At 41.1% G+C, this 25,655-nt stretch overlaps 1 protein-coding gene across 1 annotated transcript; it reads left to right on the top strand.

Annotated features, from left to right (window-relative positions):
- The first annotated feature begins 2,119 nt into the window (after window positions 1-2,119).
- On the top strand, window positions 2,120-24,972 carry ZKSCAN1 (zinc finger with KRAB and SCAN domains 1). The gene is made up of 6 exons (XM_012639113.1): window positions 2,120-2,271; window positions 9,688-10,202; window positions 10,449-10,602; window positions 14,559-14,650; window positions 14,938-15,064; window positions 17,788-24,972. Exons 2-6 carry the CDS (start codon window positions 9,780-9,782, stop codon window positions 18,678-18,680), a joined length of 1,689 nt encoding a protein of 562 aa, XP_012494567.1. The 5' UTR covers window positions 2,120-2,271; window positions 9,688-9,779; the 3' UTR covers window positions 18,681-24,972.
- Window positions 24,973-25,655: the final 683 nt, after the last annotated feature.

Below are 25,655 nucleotides of genomic sequence, written 5' to 3'. Positions count from 1 at the left end.
ACATTTCTGTGACCCTTTATAGTTGAAGAAGTACTTTTACAAAGATCATTGCATTTAACTCTTACAACCATTCTAAAAGATAGGTATTATTATTATACCCACTTTATAGATTAAATGAATGTGTCCTACCGAAGATAAGGAACCTGCCCGTGACCACTCAGCTAAAAAGGCCCAGGCCAGGGCTCAGCCTTCTAAGTCCCTCTACTACACTGCTTTGCTCAGTAACCACAGATGCAAAAAGAATAATAAGTAACACACACACACACACACACACACACACACTCATTGTGTGAAAAATTTAGGGAAAACTCTCAGAAATTCTACAGGTCTAGAAATAGGGGAAATATTAAATAATGGTATAGCCACTCACTGGAATACTATAGATAATAAAATGATAAATATCCACTCTGTGTAGCAAAATTTAAAATGTTAATATGATATTATTTGTTTTTAAGTAGTACACATGATTTCACATCAATTATGGGCTTCTTCGGGGGGCAAGGAACAAAGTTAGACTCCTTTGTTGGCAAGGGATTTATTGTAAGGACATGCAGGGAAGTAGGGAGACAGGGCTCAATGGCAGCTGCAGCTAAGTCAAGCAATGCAGAGAATAAAACATTGTCTGAGGCCTGGAGGTTATTCATGGTGTCCCCTCATTAAGCTGTGCGTCCTTGGTACTAGGTGCCTGGGCTCCCGTCTGTGTGCTCTGCCATGGTGCTGTGCCAGCCCCTCACTGTCTTTGTCGCTGTAGCTGTCTGGTTTTTCTCTCTACCACAAGTGAGCCTCTGCTTACTCATGACTTCCTTCCACCGCCTCCTGCCTTTTGTCACCTGATGGCTTCTGCTTACTGATTTCTGCTTGCCCCCCCGCCCGTTTTCTCTGTGTGTCTCACATTTAAACTTCCCAAGAAAGAGAACCTCGTGGCTTCAATTAGTCACTGTTGGTCTGGTAATGGGAGCTCTCAGGCCAGGCCACTTCCTAGTTCTACTGGTCAGCACAGGTACTAGCTGTACTGCCATCACACTCCCGCACCTGATCCAGTCAGCTCAGGTCCCAAAAGCGTTCACATGGTATCAATGTGGCTGCTACTTCCAGCATACCAGCCACCTCTCCAATACAACTATGGTTTTGAACAATATTTAAAATAGCATAAATATATATTTATTTATATACGAAACCAGATAGGAAAAGGACAAATTAAACCTGTCATAGTTGAGTTAGGGTGGAAGAATTATAATTACTTTTCTCCATTTTGCAAATTTCCTTTAATGATATTGTAATTGCTTTGTACTTTTCAAGCATTTTTTTTTTTAAGTAAATCCCCCCAAGCAGTAGGAGTCATGCAACTAAGCTACCAGTTCAGTCTCTCCCATGAACTTGTCTTGGAACAGTAGAGGAAAGTCACAACCATTGAAGCCTGTGGTCACCCTTGCACAAAGTGGATCCTTATTCCTGCCTTACCCTGCAACGCAACGGTGAAGGTTGTAATTGCGGTAGTTTGTGAAAGCACCTTGAAGGCGAAAGTGTCTGTTATTACTCTGAAAACACCTTTGAAATTGCTATAACAGCATATGCCACATGAGCGAAACACACAACCTTATAACTAGCTTGCTTGTGAAAAGACGTCCCTTGTCCACAGGCCAAGTATTTGAAAATACCACCCACTCAATTGGCACACATCTCCAGGGCACCGGGAGAAGCTACCACAGCAGCTTTGTGAAATCAGCCACCCCTGGCTCCACTTTGATCTTCCTCTGTCTACACCCTTGTTTCAGTTCCTCTGCCATAGACATACAGTTACTAAGTATTATTATTGCTCGATAATAACTATAATTACTACAAGGACTGCCAGAGATAGAAAAGACAGGAGAAATCGAATTCTCACATAGACTAGTGTCTGAGCTGGAGAGTCTGTTTGTGTCAGGGAAAGTCTGAACTACCCCACCCAGTCCTTGGTCCCCACATTAACTGGGGGCGGCCAAGGGCCGGAACCTCAAAGCTGGAGGATTGACAACGCAAGGGCAGGGGCTCCGACCCGGCGACTCGGGAACCGAGATGCAAAGTCCTCCCGCGCTCCTAGAGAGGACCCAGAAGTGCAGCGCAGTCCCGGAAGGCGAGATGCTGACACACTTCCGGCCTTTGTGACTCACTGTGTCTGTGTCGCGGCGTCGGAGGGCCTAGGTTGGTGTGCGGTGCCCTTCGGCCGGCCTGAGCCCCAGAGTCAGCTCCCCTTTCTCGCCCAGCGCCCCCAGGCCGTTCCCGGGGCTCACGGTGAGACTTGGGGCCGGCCTCTGGGATGGGCGGGCGGCGCCGCTGGGGTGCGTGCGTGAGGGTGGGCGCTGCTGCTGCGGCCCCGGCGGAGTGCGAAGAGTGTTGGTGCCGCTGCCTCCTCCCCAGGCCCCGCCGTAGGCAGCGCTGTCTCCCGGGGAGACGTCCCCGCCCCACCCCCGGGTCCAGGCGAGGAGGGGACGAGGGTTTCAGTGGCCGGGTGTGCTTGGAGACCTGGGGAGAAGTCGTCGCCCGCAGTGTCGTCATCGTGGTTTGACGTTTCTGAGAAAGGGGTCGCGAGCGAACTGGTCCCTCTCTGATTTTTCTGTTCTCCCGCCGTCGCCATTTGCATTGATTCCGGTGAGAGATTTTTTTTTTTTCTGGGTCCTTCAGGACCTGGAGGTGAAAAATGCGGAAGGCCGAGAGATGGACACATTTTGAGGTGCCGCATACGTTTGCAGATCACCTGCTTTTCTTCACCTCACCCCCACTTATAAGCAGTGATTGAAGGGTACTTGAAGCCTAGTCATAGTGGATAAAGAAGTGAATTGGATATAGTAGAGATTATATACACCTCTCTTTCAGTTTTATGGAATGCTTTCAAGCTCATTTTAAAATGAGCTGTCTGGGAGATTAGGTGGATTTTTCAGTTCTGAGTAGTTACTCTGCTTGACTTGGAATGGATGAGGAGTGAAAGGAATTTGTAGAAAATTGCAGTGGACCATTAGGAGAGTGACCTTGGATAAGACAAGACGCCAACTCTAAATTTCGTCATCAATAAAATTCACTAGATTTTCTCCAGAGGCCCTTCCAGCTTTGAAATGATTTGATTAAGTCAGTGTAATTGAAAAATTCAATTATAGTTTAGCCTGACACTCCTCCTTCCCCCCTCCCTTTCCTGCAGTGCCTCCAGTACACAATAAGATACTTTCATTATAGAGAGTGGCTGTTCCATGGCCTGGGACCAAAGAAAGCATTTATTGTACGGGCCAGTGCTAGGCGGATTGGAGGCGGTCAATAAATACTTGTTGAATTGAATTGTGGAGGATTCATTGTAACCACATCAACAAAGCACTGTTAGTATATATGCTGGCCAGATGTGGAGAAATAGCTTTATTACATAGAGAACTGTAATGAAGATTTGCCCCAGAATGTTTCTCCAGGTTTGTATCCTCTCTGAATTCCTATGCAAGATTCTTATTCATTATTTCAGGCAGTTTTCACCATCTTAAAACACCGACAGGGAAGCTAACTACTTAATACTGTAGTCTTGCTAATTCTGTTTTATCTAAGCATTTATTAATAAAATTTTTCTAATGTTTTATATTGCATCTAAATGCAGATTAGTGGTATGTTAAGTCTTACCTTTTCATTCGGTGGTAGTATCAATATTCTTTGGGTAGCTAGCTGTCTTTTAAGGTAGTTTTTTCATATCACAACATTTTATAGCTCTGTTAAATGGGGGCAGAGGGGCAATTTATTTAAACTTTCGAGACTGTGCCCTGGAAAAAATACTGGGCTGTTTAGGAAACAACCTTTGAAATATACTGAGCTTGTAACTTCAAGCCTTTTCTCTAAGAAAATTGTTTATATTTATCCTTGGTGAGAACTGAAGTTATCCCATGGTTGCTGGGGGTAATCTTGTCTAAAGTGGATGGTATGTCAGAATGTTTTTCAGCTCAGAGCAACCCCAAAGGTAGTTTCCTACTATTTGGAACTCCCCCCAGCCTCTTGACTGTTGAGAATACTGAGTCGAGGAGAAGGTAAATAACTCATTCAGGATATGTTAACTTATTTGTGGGGAGCTAGAACAGTTGTTCTAGCCTGTGCTACTTTCACTATTATAGGATTTCTCCCATTGCTTGTAATCTTCTATAAGCAGGCTGAAAATTGGAATATACAGGTACATCTCTGAAGATGATTGAAAAAAATTCAAACATTCCTCTGGCAATAACTGAATGCCAGAGACTGTTTTAAGTGCTTGATATATGTTAAGCCATTTAATCCTCACAACAACTCTGTGAGGTAAATACTGTTTCTTATTCCCATTATACAAATGAGGAAACTAGTGCATAGAGAGGTTAACTTGCCTAAGATCATCAACTAGTAAGTGGTGGAGCAGCTTTAATGCTAACGTGAAACTCTTCCAAGTAGCTGGTGGAACAAATACGAGGACAATATTGAATGCAGAATGAATGGACAGAAAACAGTAACATTGTAAATTCAGCCAATTATTTTTTTAAACTAATGCTTGCAAGGAATTATGCTGAGTGATCTAAGAAATACAAAGAAGTATACCTTCAACAATAGTCTAGTTGAGGAAGAAGGCAAGAAAAATTAAATTACAGAGTAAGAAACATCATAAGAAATTACATAGTAAAAGTTTCATGAAGATCATTGGCGCCTTAAAGAGGCAGGAGAGAAGATTGTGTGCTCTGATCATCTGGGAAAACAAATAAAACCCAGGCCCTTCACTGCTGTTTTGGCTCTTCTCTGGCCCAGAGTAGGAGCAGAAAAATATCGAGGGTGGGGAAGAGAACCTCTCCCAATAGGGAGCAGAGAGAATGTGCCTATGCCCTTATCTTTGCCCCTTTGGGCTCACTTCCTCCTAGGAGTCCCTTGCTGTTGATTCGCGCTGACCCAAAGATTATCCTGCTCCCTAGCTGAGACAGGATAAAACTTTCACAAAAGTAGAGACTTCTGATGGCTGGGCTAGCTACCATACTAGTTCTGCTCAATTATGCTGTTTGAAGCACCTACCTGGTTATGTTGTACAGTCCCCACTTGCATCTCCTGCTGTGTCTCCTGCCTTTTCATGGAGGGCTTCAGTCACATAAAGACCCTTTGGTGAAAAGAGTGGATGTAAATGAGGCCCATTCCAGAGTGGTCATTCTTCATAGTCACTTTGATGAAGGCCTTCACTTTGGAAAGAATCTGTGTGTACATAGAAGCCCCTTCTTACCCCACATGTTGGGTACAGGATAAATTTGGTATAATTACTAAAGAACTTGAGCTGAGGAGTCACAGACTCAATTTCAAATCCCGGCTCTACCATTTACTTGCTGTGTGACCTTGAGTAAGTTATTTAATGGCAGTAAACCTCAGTTCTTTCATTATAATATGAGAGGATAATAGCTACCTGCTAAGATAGTTGTGTGGTCAAGTGAAATGCTTAATATAATACCTGGTACCTGGAAAGCACTCAATAAATGTTGGCTCTTACTGTTACACCTATTAGAAGGTTCTTGGACAACAATAAGAGGCAAATGCGATCTTAGCTTAGCTTTGAAGGATAAGTAGGATTTGAAGAGGCAGGAATAGAGAGGAAATCTCAAGCATTGAATATAATGTGAGGAAGGATGGCAGTCAAGATATGTGGCATATGTAGGAAATACTGATTAGATTCCTTTTGCTGAATGGAGAAGGTTCATGGAAGGGGTTGATGGGAAATGTAGCTAGAGGAGAAATTGGGACCAGGCACTGGAGGGTATTGACTGCACAGCTGTAGAGTTTTAGACAGGATAATCTGAAAGTGAGCTAGAGGATGGATTGTGGGAGGGTAGGGAGAAACTAAGGAGAGGAATCTGGACTTCATGGGATTAGATCAAAAAGTAAGTATAAGCAAAGAGTTACTTCTCCCTGGTGCTTGGAGACAGAATGCATATAAGGAGGAAGGAATCAAAGAAGAAGAGGTTTTGAGCCTGAGTGATAGAGTTATTAGGAGAATATCCAAATTTGAAGGTCACAAAAGGATGGTAGGGAGAGCTGGAATAGTTTGGATGGTTCCTAACATCTGTTCAGTTTAACAGAGTTAAATTGCCAGGTTCTTTAGGAGTACAAAGATAGCACAAAGAAGACAAGAATCCCTGTCCTTGGGGGGCTTAAAATTTAGTTGGCAGGTGGGGACAGGAACTGCAACCCAAATAATGATACTGGAAGGAGACTATAAGTGCCATAAGGTAGGAACAAAGAAAGTACTAAGGATGTTCAAAGAAGGAAGATACGTTATTTAATTTGGGGTATCAGGAGGGATTTGTGCATCTCAAAAGGTGAATAACAATTTGACCAAAAGAGTTGATACGGTGGGAAAGCAGAGGTGAAGGTGAAAAATCATGGCCTGTGCTTGGGGAACATTCATGGGCCAGATAGACTGAAATAGAAGAGAGCACTACTGAAAAAATGGGTGGGAAGTCAGACTGGAAAAGTAGATGGGAGTGTGTGGTTGAAGGCTTAGGAATGCCATCAGGGGTTCACCGACAGTAAGTGAGGGGCAGGAGGGCATGACCAGAAGCACACTTTTGCAATACTGCGCTGACCTTGGTCTGTTGTGTGTATTGGAGCAGGGAGAAATTGGAGCTAGAGAAGCTATATGGGGCTTATGGTGCTAGTCTAGGCAGGAAATAGAGAGCCCGAATTAGGGTGGTGGGAAGTAAGGGTGAGAAGCATAGCAGGAAAAGATACAGTCTTTCTGCTTTTCTGAATGAAAAAGGCTAAGGGAAACTATTTAGCCCCTCGTTGGGAAAAAGCTCACCAGAGGCCCAATTAGTCCCTGTGTCTTCCTGCGGAGGTCCGGTCCGTTCTCAGTGCCCCAGCTCCAGGGAGGCCTCTTCCTGGAGCTCCCTTTTTGGCCCATCAGTTACTTCTCAGGACTCCTCTAGCACTTACGTTGAAGTCTCCTTAGAACATTCTGCTTTGTACTATAAGTATTTGTATGAAGGTCAGAATCATGCTTCTTATCTTTTTATTCCTCCCAGTCTTACAGGACACCTTGCATATTGTAGATATGCAGAAAATGTGTAGGAAATGGAGTAATTGTAGCTGTAAGGATGTAAGAGTAAAACTGATCTGAAGTTGAAAAACCAAATATATTTACCCCAGCAAGGAGGGTGGGGTATAAAACAGGTCTGAAGGAATCCATGGGAAGGGTTAGAAAATGGTTTGCAATAGGACTTTCACCAGTTTAAACAGTCATTGGAGAAATGATTTAATTCCCAGGTTTTCTTCACCTTTTATGTAGAAAGCCTCTTGTGAATGTACAATTGTCCCTCGATATCCACAGGGTATTGGTTCTAGGACACATACACCGCCACCACTCCCCCATACTAAAATCCACAGATGCTCAAGTATCTGATATAAATGGGGTAGTAGTTCCATATAACCTATGTACATCTTCCCATGTACTTTAAATCATCCAAACTGCTTATAATACCTGATACAGTGTAAATGCTATGTAAGTGTTATACTGTATTTTTCATTTGTATTATTTTTTATTGTGTTTTTTATTTTTTTTTCTTGAATATTTTCAATTCATGGTTGGTTGAATCTGAAGATACAAAACCCACAGATGTGGAGGGCCAGCTTGACTGTAGTGTTCATTATTATTATTATAGATTTATTTTTAAAAGGATTTCTAGTTTTCATTAAGGACAAAAAAATGAGATAGAAAAACTAGTACTGTGGTAAATCTCGGATTAAAATCATAATCTTTGTGAGTAAAATAGTCATCTCCAAACTTTTTTGGTTACATTCCTATCAGTAAGAATAACTATATTTATTAAAACTACATACATGTATTATTATGCTATTCTATCAATGTTTTGTGTAGTAAGACAAAAAATAAATTGTGCTATTTTAAGATAATTTTTGTGCTCTTAAATGTACATGATCCCTTTTCCACCAGAATTATTAATGAGGTTTTTTTTAGTGAGAGCCATGTAATTAAAAATGCTTTGCTAGTTTAAAACTTTTGGTTTAACTCATTGTGCTAAAGTAATTGAATGGTCTGTTTCTAAAACTTTAATTTGATGCTTGGTTTTGATGGCCATAAAGATGAAAAAGATACTTGGCAAAGATTTGTAGATTCAGATGGAAGAACTGCATTGTCAGTTCTGCTTAGTATTAATAATTCATGACTGGTCCTGTCCACCAACCATGCTAAATTTTTGTTGTTAAAATTCAGAGTGTATTTTTATCTTCCATGACTTTAAATCACTTGCTCTTACAAACGAGTCAGAAGGTAGTGTTTTATATTTTTAACAAAAAGGCTTCAGACCTACTAAAATTTTTCGTTTGCAAGATTTTTAAACAGGTTAGAAAATATTCAAGTTTTTAAAATGTGAACATGGAAGGGTTTTTCCAGGATTACTTGGTATCATTTTTGGCAGTTAAAATTACATAACAATGGAAACATTTCATATATATGTTCAAAATTGTTCTTTCATCACATTATTTTTTTAAGTAGCTACTTTCTCACTCATTGGTAACTTTGATTTAGATTGACTTCCTAATCTAGCTAAGACCTTGCTCTAGAGATAAGCTTTAGCTCTGCCATTTTCTTATTTTTCACTTGTGTTGAAATCATTGGTATTTCCTCTAATTGTAATGTCTCTACAAAAATCTTTAAAACTGCTTATTTCTTTTATGAAAGTGAGATTAATTAAAGATAGATTTTAAAAATATATCATTTCATATAACTGGTCTCAGATAAACCAGGATATATCACAGTATCTAAAAGTGAGCAAGCCGGAACCCAGGAGTTCCGAGGCTGCAGTGAGCTGTGATCACACCACTGCAGCCTGGTCGCACTCCAGCCTGGGTGGCAGAGCAAGACCTGTCTTTAAAAGATAAATAAATTGAAGTGAGCAAGCGAGTGAGAGCACCTTGGCAGCCCCAGGAGGTGCGGGTGAAAAGGAGGTTCACTCTTCCCTCAGGATGTAACACGTACCCTATGTGACATGTGACAGTTCATTTAGACAGAGTGAGCCTGTTAGTGTCAATTTGTATGTTAAATGTGGCTTAATTTCTCTCACTTTTAAAATATAGAAATTCTGATATTTTCTTTCTGTATCTCTAGTGGATCATCTTGTACTTTGGAAACCCCAGATTTAGACTGACCAAAGCACGCATAAAAATAGTAAAAATAGCTAGATGATGGATTAGCAAGTCCCAAGGCTTCAAATTTTACTTGAATGTTGACTCCGCTAGGTAGCCACCTGCTACTGAGCAAACTTAAGCCTCAGTTTATGTCATCTGTGAAATGGTACTAGCAGGTCTGCCTACCTGCTGGGGTTGTGGTGGGGCAAAAGAAGATCGAGCACATACTGCTTTAAGCCTGGCACGCTGCTGGCATTCAGCTCTCACTGGGCTAAGCACTGTCAGTGCTGGGTTCATAACCTGCTGTCCACCTGGAGGTTGGTTGCTCTGACTCCAGGCAAACACCATGAGGGTGGAGTTCGCCAGTTTGAGGTTTCTGTTTGCAAACCTTAATTTATGAAGTGACAGTGGAGACAGTACAGCTCTGCAGTTGTTTTTTCCACTGTCATTCAGAAGTATTCTCAGTGCCTTGATGTGCAGCCTGGTGTGAAGCGTCAGCAGCACAGGTCACTCTGTACATACTAATAACTTTTTTTAATACTTCAGGAATAGTACAGGAAGAGCCATCATAAAACATCTAGGCCTGAAAGTCGAGCAGAGACCCTGTTTGGATCAAGTCAGTTCGCTGAGCCTAAACGATGACTGCTGAATCAAGGGAAGCCACGGGGCTATCCCCGCAGGCCGCACAGGAAAAGGATGGTATCGTGATAGTGAAGGTAGAAGAGGAAGATGAGGAAGACCACATGTGGGGGCAGGATTCCAGCCAACAGGAGACACCTCCTCTGGACCCAGAGATATTCCGACAACGTTTCAGGCGCTTCTGTTACCAGAATACATTTGGGCCTCGAGAGGCTCTGAGTCGACTGAAGGAACTTTGTCATCAGTGGCTGCGACCGGAAATAAACACCAAGGAACAGATCCTAGAGCTGCTGGTGCTGGAGCAGTTCCTTTCCATTCTGCCCAAGGAGCTCCAAGTCTGGCTGCAGGAATACCGCCCTGATAGTGGAGAGGAGGCCGTGACCCTTCTAGAAGACTTGGAGCTTGATTTGTCAGGACAGCAGGTAAAAAGAGATGAAACCTGTTATGTGTGAGCAGGGTGTGGACTTTGAGACTGGTCTAGGAGAAAGTTACTGATTTAAAGCTAGTGTTAATAATAGTAGTCCTTGTGGTGGTTTTTCTACCTGCTCTTTCTGGATATTAAAAAGTGTTCTGGCCTCCTCCTCCCTGGCATACTTATGGTTTTCTTTAATATTTTAATTCCTATTTTAAAAGTGATTTACCCACAAGCCCAACCTGTTTGTCTTCAGGTCCCAGGTCAAGTTCATGGACCTGAGATGCTCGCAAGGGGGATGGTGCCTCTGGATCCAATTCAGGAGTCCTCAAGCTTTGACCTTCATCACGAGGCCACCGAGTCCCATTTCAAACATTCATCTCGGAAACCCCGCCTCTTACAATCACGGGGTAAGAAGCAAGGTTTCATCTGGGGGGAAAAGAAGTAAAATATTCAGGACGGGAGTGCCCTCTCTGTACAGCTGAGTGCCTGTGATAAAGGAGCATGCTTGATTTTGTTATTATACGTTACTGTCATTATTACTAAATATTAGGGAAAATATAATTTACAGACCAATCTCAGGAGTTAAATGATGCTACTAAGGAGGTAAATGAACTGTGCATAATGACCTTGATGAACATTATTTATTGAATTGTTAGCATTCCAGATGTCTGGCACATTTTTAATAGGAAAGTATGGGAACAGATAATATTATTTCCAGCCTAGATTTTGAAACACTCTAGTATGTCATAAATTATCTTTAAAGGGATCATAAATCTTTTAAAAGATCCATTTTATTTAAAATATATAAAAATATTATACATCATCACTCTTTTCTAGGTTATTTTCAAAAATTTCAAACAATGGGGAAAAGAATGGAAAAACTTTTTGTGGGGTTTGAGGAACATGAGAAAAAAATCAGTTCAGGGTCATAGAAATAAAAATCAGTATTGGTTTTTTTCCCTTTGAGAGAAATATAAATCTTTATCAAATTTTAAAATCAAAGTAGGTACGTAGAATGTCAGTAAAAACAATGAAATGGTAAAAGTATAGTCATGCATCAGTTAATGACAGGAATACGTTCTGAGAAATGTATCCCTGGATGATTTCATCACCGTGGGACCATCAGAGCGTACATAGATGGTATAGCCTACTATACACCTATGCTATGTGGTATAGCCTCTTGTTCCTAGGCTGCAAACCTGCACAGCATGTTATAGTACTAAATACTGTAGGCAGTTGTAACACAGTGGTGTTTGTGTATCCAAACATATCTAAACAGAAAAGGAACATGAAAAACAATTTAAAAGGTAAAAAATGGTACACCTGTATAGGGCATTTACCATGAATGGAGCTCGCAGGACTGGACGTTGCTCTGAGTGAGTCAGGGAGTGAATGGTGAGTGAATGTGAAGGCCCAGGATATTACTGTACACTACTGTAGATCTTATAAACACTGTACACTAGGCTACACTAAATTTTTTTTAACTTTTCAACTCTTTTGTAATAACAGCTTAAAACAGAAACACATTGTACAGCTGTACAAAAATATTTTCTTTTTTTATATTCTTATTCTATAAACATTTTTCTATTTAAAAACATTCTTTATGCTTTTTAAACTTTTTTTTTTTTTTTTTTTTTTTTTTTTTGAGACAGAGTCTCACTGTGTTGCCCGGGCTAGAGTGCCGTGGCGTCATCCTAGCTCACAGCAACCTCAAACTCCTGGGCTCAAGCAATCCTTCTGCCTCAGCCTCCCGAGTAGCTGGGACTACAGGCATGCGCCACCATGCCCGGCTAATTTTTTCTATATATTTTTAGTTGTCCGATTAATTTCTTTCTATTTTTAGTAGAGACGGGGTCTCGCTCTTGCTCAGGCTGGTTTTGAACTCCTGAGCTCAAACAATCCGCCTGCCTTGGCCTCCCAGAGAGCTAGGATTACAGGCGTGAGCCACCACGCCTGGCCTTTTTAAAACTTTTTTGTTAAAAACTAAGGCACAAACACACACATTAGCCTAGGCCTACGCAGGATCAGAATCATCAGTATCACTGTCTTCCACGTCCACATCTTGTCCCACTGGAAGGTCTTTAGAGCAGTAACATGGGTACAGCTGTCATTTCCTGTGACAACAGTGCCTTCTGGAATACTCCTAAGGACTTGCCTATAGCTGTTTTACAGTTAACTTTTTTTTATAAGTACAAGGAGTACACTCTAAAATAACAATAAAAGTATAGTAAATACATAAACCAGTAACACTACCCTTTATAATCTTTATCAAGTATTATGTACTATACATAATTGTATGTGCTAGATTTTTATATGACTGGCAGTACAGTAGATTTATTTATACCAGCATCACCACAAACACACGAATAATGCATTGAAGTACCACGATGTTACTAGGTGACGTTACTAGGCGATAGGAATTTTTCAGATCCATTATCATCTTGGAGGACCACCATCATCGACTGAAACGGCGTCATGCAGCACGTGCCTATACAGTTGCTCAAAAAGAGTTGATCAAGGCACAGTGTTTGTTTTTTTGTTTTGATTTGGGGTTTTTTGTGTGTTTGTTTGTTTTGTTTTTTTGTAGAGACAGTGTCTCGCTATGTTTCCCAGGCTAGTGTCAAACTCCTGGCCTTTAGCAGTCTTCCCATCTCAGTCTCCCAAAGTGCTGAGATTATAAGCATGAGCCACTGCACCCACCCAGTTTGTTTATTTGTGATCACATTGACGGTAGGAATATTAGATGTAGAGTTTAAGGACGTATTCTCTCTTCCATGCATCCTGGAGTTCACCCAGCAGACGCATGCTAGAGAATTCATGTCAAACGATGGTGCAATGTTTAACTCCACTACTGTTGATGTTGTTCTAGGGCTTGTGGGGTTTCTGCATACTCCATGAGCAGGAGTGATGGGGTAACATCAGGAAATTGGAGAGAATATTCATGGTCTTAGGCTCCAGATTAGAGCTTCGGGGTGCCAGAATAACAGTTTTAGAGACCCTAGTGCATAGAGTTGTTATTTAGTAAATAGTTTTTGAATGAACTGAGGCATGTATGTTAATTACCAATTTCTCCTTGGTCCTGTTCATCTTCCAGAGTGTTTCCTAACTCTCAGAAGCTTAAAAAGTTAGGTACTTGAGCCAAGTGCAGTGGCTCATGCCTGTAATCCTGGCACTTTGGGGGAGGCCAAAACAGAAGGATTGCTAGAGGGCAGGAGTTCAAGACCAGCACGGACAATGTAGCTAGACCCCCATCTCTACAAAAAATTTAAAAATTAGCCAGGCATGGTGATGTGCGCTTGTAGTTCCAGCTACTTGGGAGGGCTCAGAGACAGGAGGATTGCTTGAGCCCAGGAGTTTGAGATTACAGTGAGGTATGATCACACCACTGCACTCCAGCCTGGGCAACACAGCAGGACCCTGTCACTAAAGAAAATAAATAAATAAATAGGTACTTGATCTTTTTGTGCATTTGCTTTAGCCCATCTTATTGTTGTAAGGTTTGAAATTGTTGCAAGTTTTAGTAATTCAGTTTCAAATTCATTTCACGAATATCTTTGCATCTCAGTAACATCATCTGCCTACCAGGAACATTTTCAGATCTAACAGTACTTAGGGGGGTTTAATTGTACAGTTTAAAATTTTTCTGATTCTTATACATTGCAGTTAGTGTGATCATATGATATGTTATGGATGTCTTTTATTATGTGAGTGTCAACCCGTACCTTTATACACTTATAGTGAACCATGTATTATGTTTTATCAAAAATCTACATTTATTGTGGCCAAGTGAGGGAGAAAAGTAGAGGGACAAAAAAATGGCAAAAACTTACCCAGAAGTAAGAAGACCCCTTCCTTCCCTGCCTTTCTAGTTATTACTACTAAAGATTGTAAAGCTGTGTTGGTTGCATTTTCACAAGCATGGATATAAACTTGATTCTCATATCCTGTTGCTTGGACTGGAGGAAATTAGGGGCCCAACTTGGATCGTGGGCTGAATGTTAGCCACTTCTGTAGCTGAGCATAGGAACATGGTTTTAGTCCTGGCTCTGCCATTCTTAACTGAGTGACATCAGGCAAGTCATTTACCCTCTCAGGACCATGATTTCCCCTCCTTTAAAATAAAAGGGTAGACCAGGTGATTTTAAGGGTTGTTTTATTATATGATTCCTTGTGACTGCTTAAGAGTAGAGGTCTTAAGAAACTGAGGCTCTGCTCTCTCTTATTTGTCTCTGGTGTTCTCCATTTGGTAGTTAGACATCAAATAGTGAACATGCTGCTCCAGGAAGGAGAGTGCCCTGGGCCCTTCTTTGAGGGAAGCTCAGAACAGAGCTCATTTACCCACAGCTCCTTTCTCCTTCCTCAGCTCTCCCTGCCACTCACGTTCCTGCCCCTCCTCACGAGGGGAGTCCCAGAGACCAGGCGATGGCATCTGCACTGTTCACAGCAGATTCCCAGGTGAGCTGTGGGCCCCCTGCCCTCCTGAGTCCCTTGTATCTTCCTGGAGCTCTCTTACAGCCTCCACATAGGCCACTCACTCTGGCTGCCCCGTCCTCCCATCCCCCATATAGTGTCTTTCCACCACAAGCCACCCCCTCCCCCCCCCCAGGCCGTGGTCACCTTGACCTTTTCTTTCCCAGCGTCCTCTAACTGTGCAGTCAGCTCTGTTCCTGACTCAGATCTGGGCAATGGGATTATCCCTGAGTTTGGAAGGAACTGAGTGTGGGGATCTCCTGTTATTTCAGGCAATGGTGAAGATCGAGGACATGGCCGTGTCCCTCATCCTGGAGGAATGGGGATGTCAGAACCTGGCTCGGAGGAACCCCAGTAGGGACAACAGGCAGGAGAATTATGGGAACGTGTTTTCCCAGGGTAAGACTGATGTAGGCTTATCGTCTGTCACGATTTTGCCTCCTTGTTTGTTAGTTGTGGGATCTCTGGTGTATTCAGTTTTATGTTGATGAGGATTTAGAGACTGCTGATCCCCCTTTTTTCTCTTTTTTTTTTTTTGAGACAAAGTCTCTGTTGCCCCAGCTAGAGTGCAATGGCATCATCCTAGCTCACAGCAACCTCAAGTTCTTGGGCTCAAGTGATCCTTCTGCCTCAGCCTCCTAAGTAGCTAGGACTATAGGCGTGCACCATCATGCACAGCTAGTTTTTCTATTTTTAGTAGAGATGGGGTCTTGCTATGTTGCCCAGGCTGGTCTCGAACTCCTGCTTCAAGCAATCCTCCGACTTCAGCCTCCTAGAGTGCTAGGATTACAGGCGTGAGCCACCGGACCTGACCTGATCCCTTTTCTTAAGACCAGATAGAACATTTGTGTTCGTTTAACTCAAAAGTATGGTACTGTGACCCTGATTCCAGGTGGATTTTTTTACCTCTAGGTAGTTTTTGCTCTTTGAGACCAGAAATAAACTCTTGTGCCCTGAGTCCTCACCTCTTCAACCACTCAGGTACCTGAGAGGATTCTGCTCCACTCCCTGTGGGTTACAGTTAGGTGCCTCTGTCAGGGGAATATCTATCTAGTAGAGAAGGCCAGGTGAACTGGTCATCTGTCTAATCCCAACCTGTTATCTCAGTGCCATGTTCCTAAAACTACCAAGCATCCATCCATGGGCTTTCTGTCTTCTTCCATCCTGAGTGCTGCTCAGAGACAGCTCTCTGTAATTCCATGAGCTTATGCCTAGACTTCCTTTGTGAACAGGATCCGAGTTTCCAAACCTAATGGTCATCTTCTAGGAAGAGCTTCAGGTCCTAGGAGTGTAGTAAGAAGTATGAAGTTCAAGAGGCATCAGCCAGATGAGACAAGCTGACACAGTTGGCAAAATTCACATTTGTCTCTACTAGATCTTTTTTTTTTTTTTTTTTTTGAGACAGAGTCTCACTCTGATTTTAATTCGCAGTTCCCTCATGACTAATATGAGTGAGTGCTGTGGCGTCAGCCTAGCTCACAGCAACCTCAAACTCCTGGGCTCAAGCAATCCTTCTGCCTCAGCCTCCCAAGTAGCTGGGACTACAGGCATGTGCCACCATGCCCGGCTAATTTTTTCTATATATTTTTAGTTGTCTGATTAATTTCTTTCTATTTTTAGTAGAAACGGGGTCTCGCTCTTGCTCAGGCTGGTTTCAAACTCCTGAGCTCAAACAGTCCACCCGCCTCAGCCTCCCAGAGAGTCTGCTAGATCTTAATCACTAAGAGACAGTGCTGCAAAGAAGCCCTCAAGTAAATACTGCAATAGGGAAGTCTACAGCAAGTTTTGTTTTGAATCATAGCTATGCATGGGGTTTATAGTTCTTTTGGTACTCGCTCTTTGTACTAAATGGAAATTAAGCCAAAGAGCTCACCCGTTTTTATGAGCTAAATGTTACGCATTCCAATAACTTAAAAAAAACATTGGGAACAGTCCAAATGGTCAAGGACCTTGCCTTAGAATTCAAAAGAAGTGAACCAGTTTCCTTTTTCTTGTAATTGGTTCAGTATTTATGGTGATTTCATCACAAAAATCAGGAGTTGGATTATTATTGAGCTTCTTCAGACATTGCATTCCGGGGCCCGTTTGGAATGGTGTAGACCCTCTTGAAAGGTGTCCTAAAACCAGGTAAATAAAGAATAGAGTTGGTGTACTTTGGGTGTTTTCCTAGACAAATATAAAACATACAATGTACCACCATTAAACAAATTTTTATCAGTCTTCACTTAAAAACAAAGTGACACAGAAGATAGCAGTGTACAATAAAAAGTAAATTCCAGTGTTTTAATATACCGATTGCTGAAATGAGGGAATTAGCTCTATAGTTGTAAGGTTTCATTTTCGTGTATTATCTTCTTCATAAGCTATCTCCAGGATTTTGTTTTCATTTTCTTTTCTGTTCTCAGTTGTTCTCAGTCGTTGGTTGGTGAAGGTTTTAATTATGTTGACTGATGCCCCAACTGACTTCTTCACCCCCCATCTCTTACTTGAGCACTGTCAGCTCTGTGCTGCTCTCCCTGGTGGAGAGAAACTATTTCGTGTGTCTGAAAGTCTCTGTAGCCTGCCAAGTTCAAAACAAGTTTCTTGTTTTGCACATTAATCATCAGCTTGTTGATAAAATACTCACAGAATTGAAGGAGCATCTGCATTTGCTTTTTAAACTATATTTCTTTCTGCTAATACCACTAGCAGTTTTTAGGAAAGACCTGTCCTCTTTTTGTAAACTTACAAATATTTGCTGGAAATGAAACATGATTTTTTAAATGTGTATTTGTCCCTTCACATTAATTATCAGGTGATCAAGTAACAGAATTGTAACCTCTGAAGTCCCTTAATTCCTCATCCCTTCCCTTCTTCCTTGACTGGTTCTCTTCCCTCAGCTCATTTCCAATGTGCCTGTATATTCCCTCTCCCCATGCTCCCGTTTCCACTGCCCTCTTATTTTCCAGCTCTACTTCCTATTGTCCCAATTTTTTCCCTTGTTTTTCTCCTATTTTATCTTGGATTAATACCGTGAAGTCATTTTGCAGGCATGTAGAAGCTTCCTAGAAAGTAATATTACTTGATTAACTTAAATATTCAAAAGAGAAGGGTGCATTTGAACTTTCTGTTTATTGTATCAGGTTGTGAAAACAGGAATGAGAATGAGGAGTCAACCTCAAAGGCTGAGATCTCAGAAGACGTAGCATCACGTGGGGAGACAGCAGGGAGATTCCAAAAAGAGCTTGCAGAGAAACGTGAACAGCAGGGCAAAGTAGTGGAAAAGCAGCAGAAAAGTCCTGAGGAGAAAACTGGAAAAGAGAAGAGGAATTCAGCACCAGCCACAGTCAAGGAAAAAAAAGCCACCACAGGAGAGAGAGGTTCAAGGGAGAAGGGTAAAGGATTGGGAAGAAGCTTCAGTCTGAGTTCAAACTTTACTACCCCTGAAGAAGTTCCGACGGGAACAAAGTCTCACAGATGTGATGAATGTGGTAAATGCTTCACAAGAAGTTCAAGCCTTATTCGCCATAAAATAATCCACACTGGAGAAAAGCCCTATGAATGTAGTGAGTGTGGGAAAGCCTTCAGTCTTAACTCAAACCTTGTCCTACATCAGAGAATCCACACAGGAGAAAAACCTCATGAATGTAACGAGTGTGGCAAGGCCTTCAGTCATAGTTCAAATCTTATCCTACATCAGCGCATCCACTCTGGAGAGAAACCTTATGAATGTAATGAGTGTGGGAAGGCCTTCAGCCAGAGCTCAGACCTCACTAAACATCAGAGAATCCACACGGGGGAGAAACCCTATGAATGTAGCGAATGTGGAAAAGCTTTCAACCGAAACTCATACCTTATTTTGCATCGGAGAATTCACACTCGAGAAAAGCCCTATAAGTGCACTAAGTGTGGCAAGGCCTTCACCCGGAGCTCGACCCTCACTCTGCACCACAGAATCCACGCCAGAGAGCGAGCCTCTGAGTATAGCCCAGCCTCCCTTGATGCGTTTGGAGCATTCCTGAAAAGTTGTGTGTAAAGCAACAATTTGTCATCAAGCCATCTCCCCCTTTTGTTTCTAAAATTGTTTCAGAGATGTGTGCCCACGGAGGGAAAATGAAACAGCCTCAACAGATTTTTTTTTTTTTTAAATCACACGTAAGGATCCTTAGAGTTACATCAGCAGTGTTCTGCCTTTTGTAGTCTGCAGGCAGGTAATTCTTCCACACAGCCCCTGCAGGGAAAAGCTAGTCATATGGGTAGTCCACATGATATTTCCACACAAGATAAAAGCACACGCATAGGAAAACGTCAAGCTTTTCAGTAATGAGGATACCTTTAAGGCGCTATTAGACTCTCAGCAATCACAACGTAAAATTGAAAGATTGAGATTGGCTCTATGAACATGATACAGAGGTTAAGAAGCTACTTGCTGCAAATAAGCCCTACTTGGCCAACATCTTGCTTATTTCTCAAAAAAGAGGGACAGTTAAAAACTACATTGGGACATGCTGCTCAAGCTAGTTATATGTACGATAAGTTTTATATATGATCACTGGTAGCCTACCAAAGCTATAGAAATCTAGGACTGTGCTAATCAGTATCAAACCAAAGATTTCTATCTCTTCCCGAAAGAGAGGGTAAGTGCACCAGTCTACAGTTCCAAAGGACTGCAACAAATGTAGATGGTTCTATCCTCATCACTGAGATCAATTCTACTGAAATGGCAACAATGATTTAAAACACTTCTCTCCCTTCTTGAAATCCCTAAAGCACTATAGCACTCCTAAACGCATTTGTCCACAAGTTAGCACTTGATTGTATACTGTCTTAATCCTTCATTGTTTCATGTATGAAGTTTTTGTCACCTGCCTCCCCCAAATGAGATGCTTCAATTGTCAATGGATATATTTCTATCCCTGACAGCACAGCACTGAACACAGTGCTGAACACATAAAAGGCACTCATTATGACTGACTTCTAGCAGGACTTTTACATTTATGATAAAGCCTTGTGGATCGTGAGCACCTGAAATATGGTAGCCTGGCCCAACTTTTAAAGAGGACATTCAGAACCACAAGGCATGCTAAACCTCTAGGGTCTGATGCTGTTTTTGTCCCAAATATAAATGACAGGCACTTGTTAGCCGCCTGCATAGACTTTCTAAACCTGGATCAGTAAGTAAATACCATGAAATGTCAGAAATGACTCTGTTGTCGTCATCATCTTTAAAGAAGAAAAATATGAACACTGACTAAGGTCATTTTTTACCATCTTTCAATGGCAGAGATCTTAGCCAGAATTCTCTTCAGTCACCTGCTGAACAATATGATGACTTGGGCACTTTCTGAATCATTTGTAACTTAGATAGTAGAGTTCAGAAGATGTGATTTTTGTTGCTTTTCAGAAAAGGGAAAGTTGTGGGGAGCATTTTTTCTCCACACTTTTCCAGAAACTTTGCGAAAGCATTAGTCATTAGCTGGCGAGTACTAAACGTTATTTTGTTGCTCTGAGACATTCATCAGCGTACTAAGATATGGTTGGTTATATCAGTGTCTTAGTGCACGGTGTCTTTTCTGTTTCTCATCACTAAAGACTGAAGTGAGGTTATGAAACTAATCTTTCTCATCATCTGTGCAGAAGGATGCAGTTGGCTACCTAGAAGCTAATGATGGAGACTGTTTGACACGTACAGGAGACCCAAGTGCTGTGAGCTATGTAGGTAGCCATCAAGAACTTGGGTAGAGATGGCTCTGCCCATGAGAGCATCAAATGATTGTGGACAGCGCTGCAGAAACTTAGAAACAAACTAAGAACAAACCTGAAGATTATCAGTGTGGCCACCCCATAATGGAAGAACCCCACAAATAGCTCAAGATTTTCCCTTAAGAAACAGTACTAAAACTATCATCAGTCATTCACTGACCAACAGCTAAAAGTCCATGAAACAGCGTGGTTTTAATGCAGAACCAATGAGGTAGGGACAAATGTGACCTCAGCTCCAGACCAAACTAAAATTCTGCACAGCAGTCATTCTTTGGCCTCTCTTGCTTTATTACTTGGACCAAGCACAAGTTCCCTATAGGTTCTAAGCAGTTCTATCAGTGTTGCCTGGGAAAACTTAAAGTAGTAAGTCAACCAGTCACCAGAATATTTCTACCTATCCAACTGAAGAAAAACCGAAGAGATACTCTGGAAGAGTATAGCTAAGTAACTTTCATAGTAAAATGGAGGTAGGTGTACTTTAAGGATTTTCTTCAAAGAAGGAGCCACAGCAATGGTTGCATAGAAAATTGCTGGTGCTTTTGAGCAAGAACTTTTGCCCACTAGAAAGCAACTAAAAGTGGGTTGTATAACTCCAGGCTCCCATCCAAGCTCTGACTTTGTTCTTAAGAGGGAAGCGACTTTGGCCGGTTCCACACTGGCCTCTTTTTTAGCCACAACTACATGCTGATATGATTCGGCCATCATTTTTGGGTTTTCTTTTTAAATGAAAGTTAAATATGACCTGGGCCCCCACATTCAGTTCCCATTTTATTGGGACATCTTACTATTTTGGATAGCCACTGGGGTTGCTTCGGATCTTCAGTAGGTACACTACTGAAAGCAACTATTTGAAGATGTGATTTCTGAGGAAAAGAGGCTACAACTGTTTATTAAAACCATTTGCACCGCATGCATTTATCAAATGCTCAGTGAAAAGTGTAATTGGATCATGGTCAAAAATGCTTGCAACATCTAATTAGTGCTCAGGGTAGTTACTTGAAAGTCCTTGACTGGCTGAAGTCTGTTAACAGTTTAAGAACTCTGTAGTTAACCATTAACATGCTAGTTGATCTAGTGGAAGTTTCAGAAGAGTTTTTTTAAAATATGTACCTTACCCTTGCTAGGAAGAGAAGTAAAATTCTTCAAGTTGTGGGGTGTTTGTTTCTACTCCAGCCTGGCTGGCAAGTCTAAAACCTGAGAATATAGATATATGAGACATCTTGATATGTAAGGCACTTAATAGTAAAGACATAAAAGTAAAACTGTGCTAAATATGTGTAGAAAGAGATGTTTGATATATGGGACAATTCACATCTTATATACATCAGAGAATTTATTCCGGAAAGGAACCTCTTGAATGTGATAAATACGGCAAAGCCTTTAATCACATCTCACCCCTTAGCATCAGAAAGCTTACACTGTAAATAAACTTTATTAATATTATATGTGAGGAGAACTTTCATGTATAGCTTTCATTGCTTTGGACAGAAAATGAATTCTGTCAGGATGTTCCAATCATGTGATGAATTTACGGAACCGTGCAGAGGGAGCGCAGTCTTAACTCCAGAGGATCTACTGAAGAAAAAAATGTGGGGAAATGCTAAAGAAATAGCAAAATGTACAACTTCTTCTTAACAAAAATTGTTAATGTTGGGTACTTCTGTGTATTTTGTATGACCATAATGTCAGTGTGTGTTTTGTACCTCCAACTCCTGTTGTTGTTCTGTATATTACCTGTAAGCAGATGATATATTTTATTTTCATCTATTTGACAGAACACATCACTCCAAAAGAGCAAAGTTTTGGAGCAAATAGTGAAGAAATTGATGTGGTTATAGACAAAAAGTCAGTGCACAGAACTGAGGAGGGGGAAAATGAGGGGAAAATCTTCATAGTTTGGTATTTATCGAGTCAAGAGCAAAGATTGGTAAATTTGCAAGGAGAAACAGGTTAATGGGGCACTAAGATGGAACAACTATAAACATCTCCAGCTTAAGAGTTTTCTCTTCAAAACCAGGAAATTGACCTCTGAGCAGCCGGGTCACCATTGCAAGCAAAGGGAATGATTCTCTCAGCAGTGGAGGAGGAGGGTGTCCTCTGAGAGTTGAGAGTAGGAAGTGTGCCGGGATGGCCAGGGGGACCATGTAAGCTGATCGGGCTCTAAACCATAGTCCTGCTTCCCCACTAACTCTTAAATCTTTCTGCTTAGGAAATTTGGGACAGGGAAACACCAAGGTGGGCTTTCCCAGGAAAGAGGCACAGATGCATCCAGCTGTGGTGTTGCAGTAAGTTTGTCTGATAAGGCTTGAGAAGCATTTTGCAATATTCCCTTTGGCCGTGCTTCCTATGTACCTTCCCTATTCCCACTCTCTTCCCCTGGTTTGTGATTATTAGGAGAAAGGGGTTGTGAAGCGTCATAGCTGTGAAAGATTTTTTTTTTTTTTTAATTTTTATCCTAGAGTTGGTCACCTTTATTCCAGGTAGTCATGCTGATCTCTTTATCCAAAGCCAGTTAACCAGATTCATCCTGCCATCCTCATGGAAGACTCTGTGTGTGAATTGGAGTTAACAATATTGAAATGCAGTCAAACAGTGACAGCAGTACTTGCCAGAGGAGCCATATTTCTGTGTGTCCCACTCTGAGCAACTTCTCAGAAACATTTATGAGGGGGCTGGGATTTCCCATCTGGGAAATCACATGAAGGTCTGCAGATTTTTAAGTGAAATATAGAATCAGAGAAAAAAAATTAAGTGTATACCACTTAATTATACAATAGATCATTTCATAGAAATTAGGGTAGATTTTTATTTCAACTACTACTGGAGAATTTAATAAAATGCATTATTGTTTGAAAAATTTTCCTAATGTAGATTTAGGTTTCATTTTTAGAATGGACACACTACTGTACATTTAAAAGCAGTTACTTATTTTGCTATTCAGATTAATTTTTTATTATATCTGAAGATGAAATTATCTGTTTTACTTTTCAAAGCTTTGTGAAACAAACTTGAAGTTATAGGGAGGTAAGCCATCTCCAATTCTGCAGGTCAAACAAAAGTTTGGGAAATACTTTTGACATCCCATAATACAGAATGTGTTAACATGAGAACAATTTCGTATTGTCTGGTTCTGTTTAATAGTGGACACCACCAATCTCATGTTTTTCTGTTATCCTAAAACAATGAAAGGGCAACAGTGGGCGTTACATAGACTTCTAAACCATGGTCTGCTATGATTTTAATCTTTGAGACTCTCACCTCCATTTACTAAAGAATCATGACTCACTTCAAATTACTCAGTAATCAGCAAAGTTAATTGGTCTTTAAAGTTAAATTTTCTCCCTTCAGCAAGCACTCTTTAAGCAGTGAGGCTGAGTATTTTAAGATACAAAGAATGAGATCTGTGATTGATTAAAAGGTGGTATTAAAACTTGGATTTCATTCCAGTTTCAGGTTTGGGTTTTAAGTACCTTTGGTCCTAAAACCAAAGGGACCAGGCAGCTGCAACCACCCTGAGTCACTATCATTCAGTCTCCTGACAAGGTTAGGTGCATTAGGAAGGAGAAGCGGGAAGAGGGGCTAAAGCAGCCCCTCTGGGCTGAGGAGGGAGGTAGGGGAGACTGTTGGGGGTGTTTTGGGGTTAGTGCTCACTTGCCTTCCCCTCACCTCAACCAGGGAACAGCACCCAGCTGCTTTTTAAAGTTTTTAGTCTGCCCTAGCAAGAACAAAGCATGTTAGATGTAGAGATGCTTCTGCTGGTAGCAGGGGTTATATGAAAACATATATGAGGGGGGTGGGGTGGGAGGAAGCAGATTGTGATTCTGCAGGAAAATAATGTCCTAAAAATATATGAGTTTAGGGGGAAGGGGTGGGATATTCGAGCAAAATCAGTAATTATTTTAAAATGAGCATATGTATTTTTATTAACTTTTAGTTAAATATAGATTATTACAACCAGGTCAACATAAACCTAAATCTTATATAGAGAGCTAACTCAGGCATTGTCTCATTTATTTGTAGACTGGATAAAACAACCTGTCTTGTTTTGTCAGTTCCCAGCTTCTTTGTTTAGAATAAATTAGACCAAAAGAAGAAACTAACTTGTCTTTGTATGCCCACAGAATTAAGTTATTACTCTTAAAAACTAGATTTTTTTCATTTTGCTAGGCTCTAAAGAGTACAGGTGCTTGGTAGATGTTCAGTAAGTGATTTTTAAATTGAATTTGTTTGTTTAAAATCGTCATTAACATTTCCAGAAAGGCTTCTTTCGATAAATAATGGAATCTTAGAGGAAAAGTATTTTTTTTAAAGCTAGGGAACTCCTCCGTTGAAAATAATAATTTGAAACTTTGAGGTCTAAAATTTCAATCATAAGAGAAATGGCAGCAAAATAAAATTTATGTGCATTTATAGTCAATGGTCCATTTTAGGAGGCCAGTGTGTCTGACAAATGTTAGAGTAGTGAGGCTGGGGAGGAAATTGTGGGAATTTGTAATGAATATTCTCTTTACGTTGTTTCTCTTCTGGGTCATGGTAAAACAATAAATTATCATCTCTAGGTGGCAGTACTTGTGGTGTTTGTTTTTTGTCAACCTTGGTTGTGTAAATGCACGTTTGGAGTAAAGAAAAAAGTATAATTTCAAAGTTAAAATTAAAAACTGGAACTGCGACCCACAAACAAACTCCTCCTACACCCATCTTCATCCGTCACAAACAAACTCCTCCTACACCCATCTTCATCCGTCACTAACATGACCCCGTGGTTAAGTTCATGGAGCAGGCTAGCATGATGGCTAAGCGTACAAGCACTGGAGCCAGTTTGCCTAGGGTTACATCCTTCATCTGCCACATACTTGCTGTGTGATCTTGGGTAAATTTCTTAGAATGTCCTAGTTTCTTCATCTGTAAAATGGGCATAGAGTTAATAAATGAGCTAATACATATGAAGCACCCACAACAGTGCCTGATACAAGTGTTCCAAAATTTTAGCTATTGTTTCCTCCGTGGGCCTCTCACTCTTCTCTTGAAATTCATTTGGCCCTTATGAAAGTCCCCCTTTTTTTAACTGAAACATGCTGATAGTATACTCCATCCCTTGAGTCCCTAAAATACATAACCTTGAAACCAGGTCTTTGTGAAAATTTGGGATCCAAGCTCTGGTCCCATTTCAATCCCAGGTATTAGGGACAGCATTTCATATGGCTTCTGTGATTCCAGTTGCCCAAGTCCCTGCTCAGTTCTTTCCCCT

Source organism: Propithecus coquereli, unplaced genomic scaffold (genome assembly GCF_000956105.1).
Source record: "Propithecus coquereli isolate 6110/MARCELLA unplaced genomic scaffold, Pcoq_1.0 Scaffold137, whole genome shotgun sequence".
Lineage (NCBI taxonomy): Eukaryota > Metazoa > Chordata > Mammalia > Primates > Indriidae > Propithecus > Propithecus coquereli.
The sequence above is the reverse complement of the archived record's forward strand: the minus strand, read 5'-3'. Positions and strand labels throughout refer to the sequence as shown.

Bases quoted from the DNA above. Each gene is read 5' to 3' on its own strand.
- ZKSCAN1 (XM_012639113.1), top strand. From the start codon at position 9,780: ATGACTGCTGAATCAAGGGAAGCCACGGGGCTATCCCCGCAGGCCGCA. The intron at 10,203-10,448 runs GTAAAAAGAGAT...GTTTGTCTTCAG, and splicing joins TTGATTTGTCAGGACAGCAG to GTCCCAGGTCAAGTTCATGG. The intron at 15,065-17,787 runs GTAAGACTGATG...TTATTGTATCAG, and splicing joins TGGGAACGTGTTTTCCCAGG to GTTGTGAAAACAGGAATGAG.